This window comes from Rutilus rutilus (genome assembly GCF_951802725.1).
Source record: "Rutilus rutilus genome assembly, chromosome: 6".
In the NCBI taxonomy this organism is placed as follows: Eukaryota; Metazoa; Chordata; class Actinopteri; order Cypriniformes; family Leuciscidae; genus Rutilus; species Rutilus rutilus.
This window is the reverse complement of record NC_140214.1, coordinates 18,357,751-18,372,272: the sequence shown is the minus strand read 5'-3', so window position 1 is coordinate 18,372,272 and position 14,522 is coordinate 18,357,751. Positions and strand designations below refer to the sequence as shown.

Here is a 14,522-nt window from a genome sequence, read left to right as displayed (position 1 = left end):
TTTTGTTATGTTTCTCTTTCTCACATTCAGAATAAATGAATATGTGTGTAGGGACTTTTTGTGGCTTGTTTGATTATTATTTTGGCCCTAAGACACAAATCACACCACATTAAGCGACTCACTTCATAAAGAAATGCAGTGGTAGTAAAAACATCTCCTGCTGGGCCTGAACCTTTAAAGGACCACCAGACACAAAATTATGGAAGAGGTTCTTTTTAATCGTTTCAGTATGTTTAGCTATAACCTATACAGTCACTCATATTGCATTCAGTCAGACACTGTGTTAGGCTACTCTAAATCATAAATGCAATTGAAAACATTGGTGTTGTTCATTTTATCAGCTTTAATCATGAAATGCTTTCATTTTGTGCTGTTCGTAGCGTGTACAGCTCATTATAAAATCCCACATAGTGATGTTAGTTACCAAGCATAAATCATTGAAACATTTCTTTATTTTGTACTGCTGACTTGAGGAAAGGGTGATGGGTGATGTATGGATGGCGTGCTTTACAGGTGGAGTATGAGTAAATCACCTGGTGTCAGATTTATGAGGACCGTGCCTCCCCTTTACCTGGTAAACCTGCAAACAGTGAAAATACCAGAGAGAATACATTTATTATCCGGTTAATCATGCATTTAGTGACATTAACCCATACACTGAGTTACAAAAGTCTGAGCTCATTAGTGTTTATTATTGTAATTTAATTATTATTATAGTTTTTCCAAAATATGAAGGGGGAAAAGTCCCAGATTATTAATGTGAAATTCGCACCCCATTGTATATGTTTTTGACTCAATTTAGAATCTTTTCTAAGTCACTTCAGATATTTTTCACTCCACCTCAGAGAAAAAAAAGAGAGAAACCACTATCTTTGAATCATATGGTTTTAATTACATTCTTGAGATTGTTTATATCTATATTTTGATTATTCTCCTCCGCTCTGACAGACAAACTTGCACAGGCATATAAGGCGATCATATGTGCGTGGCAGCTATCTAGTAGAGATATATAGGAATAAATAATATATTTAAATTTAAAAAATTGATCAAACTGACACCTGATTAGAGAAAATTTTGGATAGCAGTCATAGTGAGTGGCTAGAAATCAGCTACGTTATTATAGAAAGCGGTTGATACATCTCAAAACAAAATTCATAATACATCAGTAGTTTGTTAGAAACACTAAATTTAGATACACACCAAGCACCACACTGTGAACAGAAACAGTCTTGGTTATATGTGTCTCTGTACTTACATTGATGAAAAGGCAATTATGAATAATGGGTAAATTGACAAAAGACAACATTATTTTCAGCAAATAATGCAAATAATGATCCTCAAAGAGACAATTTGATTTATATGATTGACTAAAAGTGCAATTGTCTTCTCTCTACATTGTTCTTAGAGATTAAATACATGTCCCATGTTACTTTTGACTGAAAATTAATGTTAAGGTTCTTTGTATTAAAGATATTTTGAAGAATGTTTCAATTGATTTTATCTATAAAATGAAAGTCAACGGGGTCCAAAACAATATTAAACACCACTGATGACAGAATATAAATTTTTAGGTAAACCATCTCTTTAAGCACTATTTGATGAATATTTATATGAATATAAAACATAATCTGTTCAACTGTGATGACTAGGCCCATGTGCTCTAGTGCCTAGTTGGTTCACTCTAAAAAAAGGTGCAAATCGAAACAAACATGACTATCCATGCAAAGGATTACACTAAGACCACCGGCTTTTCAAAAATCCTTCATAAAAAAATACAATAAAAAAAGAAAATTAGAAAACAAAAGATTTCAAATAAAAAAAACATATTCACCACATGTGTACTTCACTTGAAGGTGTTTCTGTCATTTAAGGGCTGTCCTGATTGTCAGTTAGTGGGAGGCCCTTTCTTTTTGGCCATGAAGCTTTTAAAGTTGAATAGAGAAAAATATTTGGCAGCAAAATATGGAGTATCCTGCATCTGCCAGCCTTTTAACAGCTAAACTAATGACATTACTCTGGTCCATAACCCTCTGGTCATTGGCGGGTTGGAAGTTGACAGGAAACATTATGAAAATAATTTCCTCAAATGACCAACTGAGATGGAGCTACGCCAAAACCAGCCACTATCGCATTCCCCGTGAAATACACAATTAGCCTCCCTTCCAAAGATTGACTTTGTTTTTATAGCAAAACAACTGAATCACGCCAGCAAAGTTAAACAATGGAATACCTTCATCACTCTGGACCTTGCCCTGTAAACCCAACATTTATCCTCCCACCCACATCCCATCACAGAGGGAAGCGGACGCCCCTCTGAATAAGATCAGTGGCGCCCCAGTAGTTTGGACAGTAAGCCTGAAGAAGGTTGGCTAGGTTTAGACGGATCTGCACGGCTCGCCCGGTCCAGCCCCAGCTCGCCTTCCAGCTGTTCCAGCTCTGATTGGTCCAACAACTCAAAGTCCTCTGCCTCACTGTCTGACTCTTCCTCCAGGGCCTGGACCAGCGCAGGCGCTACCGCCGCCTCCAGGCGTTCCTGCATGGCCGCGGTGACAGCTGCCGTAATTACGTCTCCAGCCAGCCTCTGCACAACCTCCAGGGCCTGGACCACAGGTTCCTCCTCTGACCGTGTGGACCCAACCCTGCTGGGATGGGCTGGAGGGGTGGGCATTCCAATGCTCAGGTCTTCATCGTCCTCTCCGTTTGTCACCAAGCCATTGTCCAGGGAGGGAAACTCTGGTAGTCCACCGGCGAAGACTTCCTCGTCACTTCGCGGGTCTGAGTCTGTATGAAATACAGCAATAGAGAAAACAATCACATTTTTAAAAACTGAATGCTGAAATTGAAATTTGCATGTATTCACTGGAACATAATTTGTCTAATATCCAATATTCAATGTCTCGAAAACTCTACAAGAGTTAAATTTGATAGTTAATAGTTAAAAATTCAATTAAATTAGAACAGTATAATAGATAATACTTAAAGACCAGCTATAACACATGAAGAATGACTTTCTAAACTAGAGGTCTGGCATACATTTTATTAATAATTATTCATTACTAATTTAATGAGTTAAAATAACTGTCTTTATTTTATTATATTTAAAGGTAAACATCAAATTATGTAGGCGAAATACTCCAAGGCACTCCTGTGGTAAAGTTAACAGCCTTTAATGAACTTGGCTAAATCATTAAAACTAGAGCTACATGTTTTTCGGCAACACAGCCTTCTTCCGGACCCGTTTTTAAGACAAATGTCTTGAAATACATAATCTGAACAATGTTTTCAGGTGTAGTAACCGTAGTATAAGCGGAATAATTGACTCCAGGCCGTTTAATTATTGAAAAAGAATGCACATCCGAGGTGTAACGGCCACTACGCTTCACGCCGCATCACCACCTTGGGTGTGGAATATTTTTCTAATAATTTGACGGCCCGTCTTAAATTATTCCTTACTTCATACATTTCTGTAAAAGATAAGGGAGCTTACCCTCAGAGTTCTCTGTCTGAGGTGTGTTTCCCTCTGAAAGGTTGAAAGTGCCATTGTCTGTCCACGTTACTTCAGAGACCTCTGTGTCTGATATAGACAGCTCTTTGCACACAGTGGAGTCCATCTGTAATAGATCTCTCAATATCAGCTCACACATAAACAGGAAATGGACATAGTTATGTATAACATATTATTGCCATATCATGAAACCCTCAGAGTCTTCAGTGGCACATGATAAGCATGGGTGTGACAGTGCACTGACCTTGGGGAAAAGTGCGGACAGATCTGCTTCAATGTTCTCTCTCTCAGCTTGTGACTGGAGTATCCTTTTCTCTGGAGCAGGGAAGTAAAATGAAGAACGTAATTCATAAATTACTTTAAATTAGTGCTGACAAATCGATTAATCACGATTTATCACATATAACATAAAAGTTTGTAAATATACTACATATTTGTGTGTGTGTGTATGTGTATATATATATATAGATAGATAGATAGATAGATAGATATGTATATAAATCAGTTTGACAGCACAATTTAAATATTTCATTTAAACAGAAAAGAATCAATAAAATACTTCAGTGTAGTAAAAAAAAAAAAAAAAAAAAGTGTGCTATGTTTTATATGTTTATTAGTGTAACACTCTGTTAGCTTAGCAACATGCTAATGCCAAACTCCGTTGAACTCAATTATAACAAGTGCTATATTTGTGGTGCAAGGAGATGCTCCAAAACGATCAAAATCGGTTACTTATGAGTTTCCATGCAGTATATTAGTATTCCAATACTTATATTAGTATTATTTAAATACTATTATAGTATTTATTAATATTTTGTCATTTGAGTTTTTGTTCAATATTTATATGTAGCTTTAATTGGCTTACTTCAGTTTTAGGATTAATGATTTTAGAACTTCAACTTATTTTATTTCAGTTAGTTGCCAAGGGAACATTACCAATTTTATGATCAACTTATCGTCAAGTTTTTTAAAGATTTTAATCTTATATTTTATTTCAGCTTTATTTAAATGAATAATAATTAAATTATTTTTAATAGATTTTGATTTTAGTTAACAATAACAGTTTCCATGAAGGCCACCATGCCGCCTACATGGCTCATAGGTTTTGAAATAGATGAATAGAATAGTAGTAGTAGACTACTATTTTGTCTTAGTAGAAATAGTAGAAAAACAGAGCCTTTCTAGTCAAATAAAGTCTAGTTAAGATGCCTGTGAGGCAGCATATGCTGGTGGTGACAAGCTCTACTGGAAATAATGTAAAATTCAGAAATGTAAAAACATTTTGTGTGTGAATGTATTTGAGACTAACCATGATTCTCCTTGATTTTCTTAAGAAACTCGCCCACTCCAAAGTCCAGTTTCTGCAGAACTGGTTCCAACCACATCCCAAACTCATGTGACGACACCAAAGGCCAGAGAAAAATGCCCAGCACTGCAGCAAACAGATGTACAAACTATTAATGTAGGTGTCACACTTACCAGTGTTTCTGAACCTGCTGACTGCTAGGAAGAAAGAGAAACCAGAGACCGAGTGAGAATGTCGTCCTGGTTACATTACTAGGAATCCACTATCACATGACAAACGGACTGTTGGATGTTCTCCAGGTAAATGGAGGTTCTCGGGTGTTCTCGAGGTTCTCCGCTCTACTTAGCCATGACGCATGGTTACAATCACTTGAACATAAACTTAAATGAAAAGGTAGGACAAAAACTATTGGTTGTCTTTTTTGTGTATGTAGGCAGCTCTAACTTACCACTTACCTAAGATGTATGAAATAACAACCCCTGGAATGTAACGTCCAAGTATTGCCAGAAAAGTACACATACTGCACACCAGCAGACAGAACTGCAATGACACACAAATTCACAATGTCTCAGTTCACTGCAAATGGATAGACATGAAATAGGTATGGAAAGTTAATATAACCTGTGATGTGACATGCTATTCTACATGGAATACTTTGAAAAATTAAAGTATTATTTTTTTAAAAACGACAGGTACAAAAGCTGTCACTGAGGCGGTACCCTTTGTACCCAAAGAGTGCATATTAGTACCTAAATGGTACATATTGGAACCTTTTTAAAGGGTATTGTCCCAGTGACAGCTTTTGTAAAAAAACTTCTGAGTGTATATTTAAATATAAATATTAAATCAAATGAAATTTTATATTAAATCATAATATTATTATCTATTGATACTGATTAATATTAATTATTAATAATAATATTAATTTCTATAAGACCACTGTAACTAAGACCATTAAAATAAAGAAATTAAGACAAAAAGGGGAAAATGTAGAAGAAACTGAGACTTATTACATGATACCCAAGATACAGTTTTCCTTATACATTTATACAATCTTGATGTGGGTGTAAAAAAATAATGTGTTATGCGTCATCTACTCAAATCCATCCATACCTTGCCTGGATTCTGCTGCTTAAAAGAGGAAGTCTCCTCAATGAACAGCTTGAGGCTTGTCCAGAAGTCTGTGAATGGAGATTCTGATCCAGACTTGCCCTCCTGGACAGAATCAATGACCTCCCAGCTACAATTAAAAGACCAGTGACATAGATGATCATTAATGCTGAATTTACATTTCTTTTCATTATCACTGCATTTCTGTTAAACATATATACTACAATATACATATACACAAATATATATATATATATATATATATATATATATATTTGTAGTGGCCTCTCAACCTCTGAAACTATGTAATATGACATGCCTATACAGAATGTTTAAATCCATGTTTTGGAAGATGGAAATTATTAAATAATAATAATAATAATAAAGATTAATTTAGACCTTAGTCCTTAAGGCTTAGTCATGTCAATCAGATGAAAAATGTGTGATGCTGCACAATCTGAACATATAAAGGTGACATAAATAAGCTACAGTTTTTCCACACTGATTAGATCAGTCAATGTCTCAATTTTACAAAATCAGGTCTTTAATAAACAGATTACATTAGCTATTCAGTGCGTATGCTTTTGAAGACATAATCTAGCACTATTGTGTGTGAACGCTGCATGTGTGAAATAGTTCACAGTCTGAGTGATGATTGCAGACATGTACAAAAGGATTCTTCTCACTTTTAACTACAATGGGTTCATGAGATATCTGAAATGTAGTCGACCTAAAATAGATTTTTATATATTTTTTATATATTTATATATGATGATATAAATTGATTTATATATGAGATAATTATTGCACATTGAAATGCTTTTCGATTTGAGGGTTCACCTTATGTTGCCATATATAGATTCTGATTTGACATATTAATGGATTTATGGGTCCTTAACTGACAGATTACATTAACAAACATATCATTAATCACATAAAAATGACTATTTACACATTAATGATTCTTTGAGTCCGCTGGGGTCAAAGTTAAACTCTTTGATGACATTAAATCACATTTGACATTATATAGAAAGTTTACAGGTAGTTAGTTTAAATTATTTAAAGCTAATAATAACATCTGGTAAAAAGTCTAGCAAATATTTCTTTGGTCAAACATTTGGCTTTCAATGAATTAGTATGACTTTTAGAACGGGGCATCTGAGAATTTCTTGGCAGTAGATAAGCGTCTATTAACAGGCAGCCTGTTAATGCCTTTGATCTCTGGTTATGCACCCTTACTCTTGTCCCCTCACAGCTGACGTTCTATATTTCCCATGACCAAAACAAACCAAACAACGCCACCTAGAGTAGGTAAATGTGTTGAAAGGTTTTAAACTGATCGACCCCAAATGTTAGCAAAAATATGCTATAACCCAAGCAATTAGGCTGCCTCCTACAGATCAGCTCGAGCTGTGTTTCCTCCAAAAGGTCATAAACCTGTCACCTCCAACATTGCAGAGACATGTTTCCCCACCGGAGGTTTCCTATTAAACAGGGCGCATGGGGTGCATGTGACTATGAGGCAACAGAGCTCACATTAGCATTTCACCATCGACCATGTGGCAGATACAAGCCAATGTGCCAGAGAAAGTGCAGCTCAGGCTTGCCCAACCCAGAACAGAGCTGACGACTGGAGATCAATGAGGTCTAATACTCACATGACACTTGTAAAAGTGTGAAGACATTTCATAAGATAACATCTTTTGTTACATCTTTCGAGAAATCTGGTTGTTGACTGACGCCATGTGGTGTATGATAGTTAACACTATTTGAAATCATACTGCATGCATGGCATGTTTGCACCTTGGTAAATATGTTGCTAAATAGGCTATTATTATGTGAAAACCAAAAAAAGTGAACATTTGCTGTCTCAAGCGAGTCTTAAATCTTTTAAATCCAAAGAAAATGTGTAGAAAAGCCTCTAATGTCTCTGCAAATGCCAACAACAGGTGACTCTGGATTCTGAAAACCTAACTGCTGGACTAGCTGACTCCCATGCTAATCGCTAAAACAACACAGAAAGCTACTTGTCTGACACTCAAACAGGCCCGGTGACAGGGCACTAAAATAGCCCAAAACAAACAGCTGAGGAATGGCAGTTAAAATCCAGTGTCTCTTAATTTGTAAAATAAGGGCAGCAGAAACACAGGCATTTCCAACTGCAGTATTTTAACAATGCTATTAGCCTGTCTGTGGGTCTGTCCACTTAAACCTCATCACACATGACTGACAGGTTCCATTGCAGTGCAATACCTCTGCAGTCCTTGTGACAATCAACATGAAATTCCCCCTAGCAAATGTTCCAAAACAAGGGTCACCATGGAGACCGCACGACCCCTGATGCATCTGATACATGACTGACATTTATAAAAATTCAGAAGAAGCTCATATCAGAAACATGACACATCTAAATGCAATATAAGTAAGATTAAAGCAAAGTTCTTCAAAGACAAGTATTACTTGATTAATATAACACTTAAAAACACTTAAAAACAAGACAAGCTCTACATTCAAGTTATCAGAGATATAAGACTAGCCACTTGAAGGTATAACACACATAACACTAATGCTTAGTATTCAAAGTTAACAACCACTCTGTCTAGTTTGTACCAGTTTCTTCAATACAGTTTTAAATTTTACCTCAGTGCTGATCCATGGTCTTCAGCAGTCATCTCAAAAGCTCTAGGTTTCAACATAAAAAGCCTTCAGAAGGTAAGTCAGAAGGTGAGTGTGTCAGTGATAAGTTCCAGAGTTCAGACAGAGTCACAAATGAAGTGTCTCATGAAGCCACACAAGCTAGTGTTTATGTTGATCAAGGCCCGAGCTTCACTATTTCAACTAGTCAGGTCTAAAAATACCAGAGTCACATAGCATTCCACAAGCAGGCATCATACAGACAACGCTGGGGCATGAACACACACACGTACAAACACTGCATATAATACCCCCTTAATACCCCCTCTTCACAGAATGAGACCCTCTAAAGGGTATTTTGAATAACACTGAAAAATGATCTCCATACAGGTACTTACTTGGGTATCATTTTTACTGGAAAGCTACTTCTTGACGTCACAAAAATTATATGTTCTTCCCATTGATTTATGAGAATCTTATTTATGAATTAATTACATTGAAAATATAGCTACATTTTATGTAAATACTACATACTGGAATAAAATTATACAATTGATTAACTATTTATATTTTCCCACAAATATTCATTTGGGGCAGGTGGTCACACTTTTATTGTTTTTGTTCATTATTTACATGTTTTAAATGGTATAAAATGACATTTTCACAAATTTCCATTTGGGGCAAGTTGTCATGTTTTTTTTTTTTCTATTATTCACATGTGGTTTGAAAGGTATAGAATTTATTAATTAAAATATTTATTGGCCAAATTATTATAATTTTTTTCTGAAAAGCCTATAATAGGATGTGTTCCATCAGGCCAGCTTACCCCACAGCATGTGCCAGTACCATTTTCCCTGGTAAATAATGGTGGATATGTTCAAAAAGACTTCAAGATCTATGTACAGAAATTGACATTCAAAAATGAACATTCACAGAGAAATATTCAGTGGAATAAAGTGTGAAAACTTGCCCCGTCTCCCCTGTATATACAGATAGTAACAGTCTTTTTTATTATTTATATCACTTCTATATTTATCTTATTATTATTTGGTCATTTGACTGTGAAGAAAGCAACGTGACTGGTCAGTTGGTCAGCCAACAGCTAATAACAGTAATGTAACCGTCACTCAAGTCTTCCTCCAATGGGCAGCTGAGTCTCTAACCACACCCTTTGTTGTTTAGTATACTGTGATGTGATTGGCTGGTTAGGACATTCCCATTTCCTCCCAAAAAGAATGGTGAGGAAATGCAAGAAAGGATTACCATCACTCCTGGATGCACAACTGGCTGTGTCATTCTACTCAACTTGCCACGCACAGGCAGGCAAAAGTCTGAAACATAAACTCAAGTTTCACAACATGACATGCCTCCACTGGACAAAACAACCCACACTAGAGCATACGTCACAATACAGATAAACAAAGCTGAAGATGACAAATATTAGTACAAATTATTGCACTATGTGAATCTAGCAACAACAACAAAAAGTAACTAAATTCATATTACTAAACTTCTGTTGGAATATAAAAAGACTTTTCTTAAAGCTCTTAATGTGCAACTACACTAATCACACTTTAAATGTCATGTTAACATCTATGAAAATACATCACTGTAAAAAAATTGCTGCCTTTAATTTTTAAGTATGGTCAAATTACCTGTCATTTCAACTCACTTTAAAAAAAATCTTGCCTAGTTGCATTATGTAATGAGTTTGTAATTGGTTAAGTTATTTTGATGAGTTCAAGTAATTGAAAAACATTTTGCCATGACATATTTATCATATCAAATCTTACAGAAATACAAAAAGTAGAGCACAACATAAAGCGCTTTGATCCCACAGCTATTGGGGGGTGCAGGGGGCAAAGAGGTCAGTGTGAAGATCCGGGCGAAGACAACTGTTGAAACAGGACTCAGATCAACAGCAGCCGGCAGAAATGAACAAGCTGAGGCAATCCAGCAGCTGTTGGTCAAGTACTCGAGGTTTTAATGAGGCCCGCCTCACATAAACACCACACTGACGATTACTGCACTGGCATCTCACCCGCTGGAGCACAATGGTGCCATTGCATTTGTTTTCACCATAAGCATGCAAACAATGACAGAGCAAGTCCGGTCAGAGTACAGCATGGCGCAACCCGGATTAAAATAATGGAAAGCCGAAGGCCAATGATAAGCAGTATTGGATAAATTCATCAAGCCTTCCACTAATCCAATACTTTAACAAATTTAGTTTGAGTTTCAATGTTCTCATATGCAAAGATTTGATGAAAATATTGATCATATAATGTTTGTTGACTTGGACACTCTTCAAACTAACTCATGGTATATGAAAAAGGTCAACAGTGTCGAGCGTTGCTACGTTTCGAGTGGGTCAGGAGTACTTTGTTAGATTTCTTAATTAGTCTTGATCACACAACAGCGCTGATATCACTAAGCTCACATGACAGGCTTTATGGATTGCTGTATGTCATCAATAATGCCAATAAGAGTCATAGGACACCCTCTAGTGGTTACAGGCTGGACTGTAGCTGATGAATGGGACATTTTTAAAACACCTTATACATTTGTGCCATTTCAGAGTTCATTTTTTATTTAAAAATATCGTTAGCCTCATAGCATAATTTTTTTAAATGACTTAGGCAATTATGCTATGAGGCTAACGATATGTAAATTGCGGTTCAAAAGTTTAGGGTTAGTATAAAAAAAAAGAGGTAACACTTTAACTAATGTTAACAGATTAAACCTTATTGTAATGTATTAACTAACTTGAACTAACTATGATCTAAATATTTGTTACAGTATTTATTAATCTTTGTTCAAATTAGTCAATAAAAATTCAGCTGTTCTTTGTTCATGTTAGTTCACAATGCATTAACTAATGTTAACAAATACAACTTTTGATTTGAATAATGTACTAGTAAATGTTGAAATTAACAAAAATTAATAAATGCTGTAGAAGTACAGTTCATTAATAGTTCACGTTAACTCATCTAGTTAACTAATGTTAACTAATTAAACCTTATTGTAAAGTGTTACCAAAAAAATTAATTAATACTTATATTCAGGACACATTAAATTGATCAAAACTTATTTATAATGTTACAAAAGTAACTTAAAATAAAGGCTAATCTTTTGAACATTCTGTCCTGTACATATAACACATCCTGAAAATGTGTATCAGGTTTGCAGAAAAATATAAATATTACAGTTTTCAACATTGATCATAAATTTCAGCTCTGCCTTTACAGGAAAAAAAAAATTTAAATTGAAAACAGCAATTTGAACTTCTAATATTTCACAATATTTCTGTTTTTACTGTATTTTTGACCAAATAAATGCAGCCACGGTGAGTGTAGGAGACGTCTAAACAGTTGTGTATATTAGGTCATAATTTGAAACTCGTTCTTTAGCTGCATGATTGAAGTATAGGTGTGCATGCTCTAAATTTACCTGCTTGTCATACTCTTCCATAGAGCAGCTCCTATAAAGAGGGAAATAAACATCAGTCGAATTTTGCTTCCATTTATATGAGTAAAGTGACACATTAGAGCATTATGGGACGAAACAAACCCACACCTCTTGATCTGGAAAGAGCCACATCTCTCATTAGTTGTATCATCACTAAGAGAGCTACACACATGGAGATAAGGCTGAACACTCGACAGGGACTGAGGGAAACAAACCTGCATGGAAAAAATAAACAGAAACAGGTTTCCTATATATAAACACATGCAGTGTTATAGTCAACAGATAACTATCACGTAGGCTATGTACAGTGCTTGTTTAAGATAAATGCTGTGAGATTATTTAAATCTAATATCTGTCATCATACCTTTAAAATTAAACAATTATAATGTTAATCGAACATTAAACAATTATAGTACACACTCATGTTACTATTTATGTTTACAAGTTACCTCTTATGTAAAATCATGTGCTTTGAGGGTGAAACTAATTCCAAAAGGAACACCAAATTACTACTTAGTCGTTAACCCAGATACACTATTTATCCACATTCCACAACAAGATTTCTTTAAATCTAATGTAAGCAATGTATCCATTGACAGCCTTTGTAAATGCAAATACAATTTTGAATTGAAATTTTTTAAGTTTTTCTTCAAATATTTATTTATGTTAGCACAAAATATAGGCATACAATACTGGCACTGTGCGTATAGCAATGCAACTTAAGTAAAAATCATTGCAAACACAGATAAAGAGAAACTGGTCAAGGGAGAATGCCTTAAGCAAAAACATTGTTAGGCCTGCTGATTTAATTCGATTAAATGCAGTGCATTGGAAAGCAATAAAGACTGAGCCATATTAATTAATGCAACATTTTTTTTTAACTCCAACATCACGATGTCTCAAATGAGAATATGTGAAATTTGCATTCATGCATTCTGCATTCAAGTGATATAATAAAAATAGCCTGTGTGAATAAGGAAAATACGCTGCGTCATGTGTCTCACCAAAACGCTATATTTGTAGTTACGAAGAAAGCGGAAGTCCATAATGGTCTATTCCAGTTAATCAGCTTTGATATTCGACAGGGATAATTGCCTGCAGGGTATCGGGCTCTGGAAGGTTGCTCTTCCTCTTTCTCCGCCATCTCTCCTCCTCCACCTGAATTGAGTGGTCTGGAAGCTCTCTTGCCCACCGGCTCCACCTCTGAAGCATCCGGGCTGTCGCATCCACCCTGATTAGCCATAGCAAACGAACGCGAGCCCGCTCCCCGCTCCTCACGCGCACTGCCAGCTGATATTTATTTTGTTGTTGTTTAGTCGCTGACGTCACTCAGAGGCAGCCCCGGATTTCTGTTGGGAACTCTTACGTCATCGTTAAATCAGCTGCGTGACTTACACTTGCTCTAGGTTGCCTATGCATCCGGCTTATTGCTCGAAATTAAGCCAAATTAACGTTTTTCTTGATTTCATTCATAGTACATGGAAATTATGCATTGTCTTCTTCTTCTTCCTCCTCCTTCTAGTTCATCACCAGCCACCATTCTTGGAAAATATTTCTTCTTTATACCTGTGCAACTTTCAAGTCAACAACTGGGAAAAATATTTCTTCCAAAATACAAAATATGAATGAGCTCTATAAACCCTTTAACCACTAGGGCGCAGTGTACATTACTTTAAATTGCTTGTAGAAGGAGTTAGCCACTTAGGCTACAGTGGAAATATAAAAATAATAATAATCTAAAAATAGCCTATAAAATGCTATACAATTATTATTATTAATGTCTAAAAGTTGTTTCTGCAGTTTAAAGTTGTAATGCTTTTGTACACTGTAAAAAAAGGCTGCCTTAAATTCTTAAGATGTTTAAGTCATTTCAACGAAAGTTGAAAACTGCTAAACTTATTTTGACGAGTTAAAGCAATATAAAAACACAGGTTGTCAACTTATTGATTTTTTATTGATTTTTTACATATACTTAATCTGTCATTAAAAGTTAACATAATTGACAGCTGCTAACACTGATGACATTCATACAAGATTTTATCTTGGCTGTAAAGTGAGAGATATTTTTAACACTAGTGAAAATGTTTGACTGAAAGGTCTTTAAAATATGTTATTGATCATTATTGCACTATGTAGAACACAGATGAATACTGTTCTTGACTTGTCAGCTGATCAAATCTTAGTAAAAATTATTTTTACTTAAACATGTATTATTCCTGACAGCCTTAAGTACCATATTAAAGCACAAACTATATTAATAAGTAGCAGTTCTATTATTTTGAGCTGGGCACTTATTGGGCACTGAGTCCCTTTGTGACCTCGCTAGTCACATAAAGGGCTTGTGCTCTAGTCCAATCAATCAGAATATAGCAAATTATGTGTTTTTATTTATATTACACACAGACACACACACACATATATATGTGTGTGTGTGTGTGTGTGTGTGTGTGTGTGTGTGTGGAGAGAGAAAGAGAGAGAGAAATGTCAATCAAATGTCAG

General features: G+C 35.4%; 1 protein-coding gene across 1 annotated transcript; it reads right to left on the bottom strand.

Annotated features, from left to right (window-relative positions):
- Nucleotides 1-873: 873 nt before the first annotated feature.
- Nucleotides 874-13,325, bottom strand: retreg1 (reticulophagy regulator 1). The gene is made up of 9 exons (XM_084411251.1): nt 13,028-13,325; nt 12,132-12,238; nt 12,006-12,036; nt 5,925-6,051; nt 5,267-5,351; nt 4,815-4,937; nt 3,750-3,820; nt 3,488-3,611; nt 874-2,781 (listed from the first exon to the last, which is right to left on the bottom strand). The coding sequence occupies exons 1-9, from the start codon at nt 13,264-13,266 to the stop codon at nt 2,324-2,326; spliced, it is 1,365 nt and encodes a 454-aa protein (XP_084267377.1). The 5' UTR covers nt 13,267-13,325; the 3' UTR covers nt 874-2,323.
- Nucleotides 13,326-14,522: the final 1,197 nt, after the last annotated feature.